At 64.7% G+C, this 3,119-nt stretch overlaps 1 protein-coding gene across 1 annotated transcript in view; it reads right to left on the minus strand.

The window, feature by feature from the left end:
- The window catches only part of SHANK3 (SH3 and multiple ankyrin repeat domains 3), a 45,291-nt gene extending 44,996 nt beyond the window's left edge, over nt 1-295 (minus strand). Inside the window, 2 exon segments of the mRNA XM_023747216.1 lie at nt 220-226; nt 288-295. Coding sequence (XP_023602984.1) covers nt 220-226; nt 288-295 — 15 coding nt within the window.
- Nucleotides 296-3,119: the final 2,824 nt, after the last annotated feature.

Genomic DNA, 3,119 nt, shown 5'->3' on the forward strand with positions numbered 1-3,119 from the left:
TATGCAAGGAGTCATATTTGGTAACATTTATCTAAATGTCCACATTGGTGCTCTAGGAGTAGGCAGCAGCAATCGAGGGGGAGTTCCTTATATCGTTTTATGCAATTACAGGAGAAATCGAGCATCTGTATGTCGCTTATGTAACTAAAAATCTTTCCAAAAGAACTCGAGCAACCTGTCCAGAGGCAGAGGCGGAGAGTGTCAAAGCTAGCAGAGGACCTTACACCTGGTAAAGTCACACTCCAATATGTCCCCAGATGTAAGCAGGGCGCCCCCTTCCTCGTCACCCCAACATCTCTTTCAGGCTAACTGTCGGGTCAATCAGAATCCCGGGAAATCAACTGAGCGGCCCTCGGGGCGGGGCGGGGCGCCTGGGAGGGTCCTGGGTGAGGTGGGAGGGTTGGTGCGGAGGGGGCACCGGCGGGCGGGGACCCTGGGGGCTGCCGAGTGCGGGCGCCCTGGGCCTGGGCGTTGGGAGTGGCTCCGGCTGCGCCGAGCCTCCGCGGACCTGGCGGGAGAGGCGGCGAGGAGGGTCCTGGAGCTGGGGAGGGGCACCGGGACGAGGGCGGGCGGGAGGAGAGAAAATCGGGGATTAGTGTCCGGGAGCGGTTGCGCCCCACTCTCCCGACCTCCCCGCCGGACCCCACCCCCCCCCCCCCGGAGGCCGGGGACTGACAGGTGCGGAGCCTGCCCCAGGCCCGGGTCCGACGGTGGGGACCTCGGGCGGGGTCGAGCCTGTGCGCCCCCTGAGCCAGGCCACCTCGCGGCCACCGCGTTCCGCGCGGCTCTCCGGGAGTTTGGGGAGCTCGCTCCGGACTCGGAGGCCCGCCTTGCCTCCCCACCCCCTCCAGGCCCCAGGTTCGCCCAGATCCAACGCCCGACGCCCCCTCCCCGTCACCTTAGCGACGGCAGGATGGGGGGCGCGACCTATGAGGAAGGGTTTAGGGGAGGGGGCGCTACTAGACTCCACCTGCGGCAGGAAGAGAATTTTAGTTTTACCCGTTGTCGTGGCAACGCAGGAGGGGTGGCGAGTGGGTGGAGGAGAGGGGAGCGCAGGGAAGAACTAGCTCTGGCTCCGCCACCCCGCGGAGCCTGCCCGGCCCCCCCCCACCCGCGGGGCCGACGGAACTGCCCCAGGGCGTCCAAACGCTGCCCCCCAGGGCTCTGGGAGCAGCCGCCACTAAACGTCGCAACATCCCTAAACCCCAGAGAAATACCTCCTGACTCCCCCAGAACTCCCCCCAAACACGGCCCTGCCCCTCCCAGCAGAGCCGCGCACCCTCTGGGAAGGCACACAGCGAACCTCACAGCGCACACCTGTGAGCCCTCACAGCCCGGCCAACGTGGGGCACCCTGGCGCCTGGAGAAAACGCGCTGACCTCGCCGCCCCCGCCTTCCCCAGGCGCAGCCCTGGATTCCCTGGGCTCCCAGGAATACACTTGAATGAACCCACACAGAACACCTCCCGGGCCCTCCCCATGGCAACCTGGAAACACCCTCACCCCACGCGGAAGTGTTTGACATTCCCTCCAAGAACCGCGGGCTCCCCACAGAGCCGCCACCACCACCAGGGCCTCCCACCACACCACCCGTGCCCATCCCTCTGCCTCCAGGGCAGCCTCTGGTCCCCCTCCTCCCCAGGGCAGGGGCCGCTTCCCAAGGGCCAGCTCTACCCCCTGAGGGAGCCCTGGCTCACTCCACCCCCATCCACCCTACTTTAGGGAACATCTCTGTCCCCCAGGATCCACTGACCCCACAGAGCCGAGCCTCCAGCGCTGACTGTGGGTCTGTCTGTCCCGCTTTCTCAGCAGACACTCCCTGCCGGGAATGCCCAGACCTCCCACCTCCCTGTCCAGGCTCTTCCCAAGGCCACTGGCCTGGCCTGAGTGAGGGAGCTGAGGGTCCCCTGGGGACTGGAGCAGGATGGGAGGGGTGGGGAAAGCGGGGAGCAGGAAGGGGCGGTTGGAAGCCCACTTATCTGCAGGAAGCACCTTGGGAAGCATGAGAGTTTGGGTTTCCTGGCCCAGCCCTGGAGAGAGGAAACGACTGCGTCCGGTGCTCTGTGTCTCCACCATCTTCCTGCCCTTCCCGCTTCCCCCCTCCCCAGTCACCCCGGCCCCCAACTCCATGCCCACCCAGAGCGGCCCTGCCACCCCCCATCCATACCACCACCACCTCCACCTGCCTTTGCTCCCAGCGGCTCCTCCCATTGTGGCCACTGCAAGGCCATGGACAAGCTCGCCGAAGTCCCTGACAGATGCCAGGAGGAGGCTGTGCCTCTCCCCCACCCAGACTCGGAGCAGTCCTAGTCCTTCACCAACTCCCTGCAAACCTGCCTGATGGCCACATACCCACCTGCCCACCCAGCCTGGACCTCACAGGGCCCTTCCTGCCTCCCCAGGCCTCCCTACCCGAGCCCTGTGCACCGATGCCCAGCCCCTTGGGAGAGACCCTCCATCGGATTCATGGTCTCCGCTTGGCCCGGCTCAGCCCAGGGTGATACCAGAGCCTCATACAGTGCTGGCTCCGCAAAGAGCATGGCCCACAGGATGGCACATACGCATGAAATCCAGGCCCACACTCCCCGGCTCCCCCACCACCCGCAGCAGCAAAAACAGCACCCCCAGAAGCCCTGCACCCACATCAGGGCCTCTGTGCCTGCCGTGTGGTGGGTCTGCAGACACGGAAGCCAAGGACGCGGGCGTTTGTGCTCTTTATTTTGTTGAGACTAGACGACCCAGGCTCCTGTCCACCTGCCTCAGTAGGTCCACCTTTGCCTGGCCCAGCCCTGCCCCCTTGCCTCCCTTGCCTCTGTCCTTGAAGGTGAGGATTCACCTGACCATGGCCTCCCTCCTTCCTTCAGGACCAGGGTCCCAGAAAGATCGTTGTTCCCTACTTCTTCCCCACATTCTCCCACCACAAACAAGCTTCCTAGGGCCTTGGGGAGCGCATGTGAGCTAAACACCCAAAACAGTGCCTGGCACAGGGCAAACCCAGCCCTGGATGGAGCCTGCCCACTGGCCCTCGCTGCTCCAGCCTTCACTCCACCTCCCCTGAGGCCCCAAGTGCCTCCTGGTCAACTCTTCTGACAAGGTGTTTGTCTCAACTGACCTTCCCTG

This window comes from Myotis lucifugus, unplaced genomic scaffold (assembly GCF_000147115.1).
Source record: "Myotis lucifugus unplaced genomic scaffold, Myoluc2.0 scaffold_812, whole genome shotgun sequence".
Classification (NCBI taxonomy): domain Eukaryota; kingdom Metazoa; phylum Chordata; class Mammalia; order Chiroptera; family Vespertilionidae; genus Myotis; species Myotis lucifugus.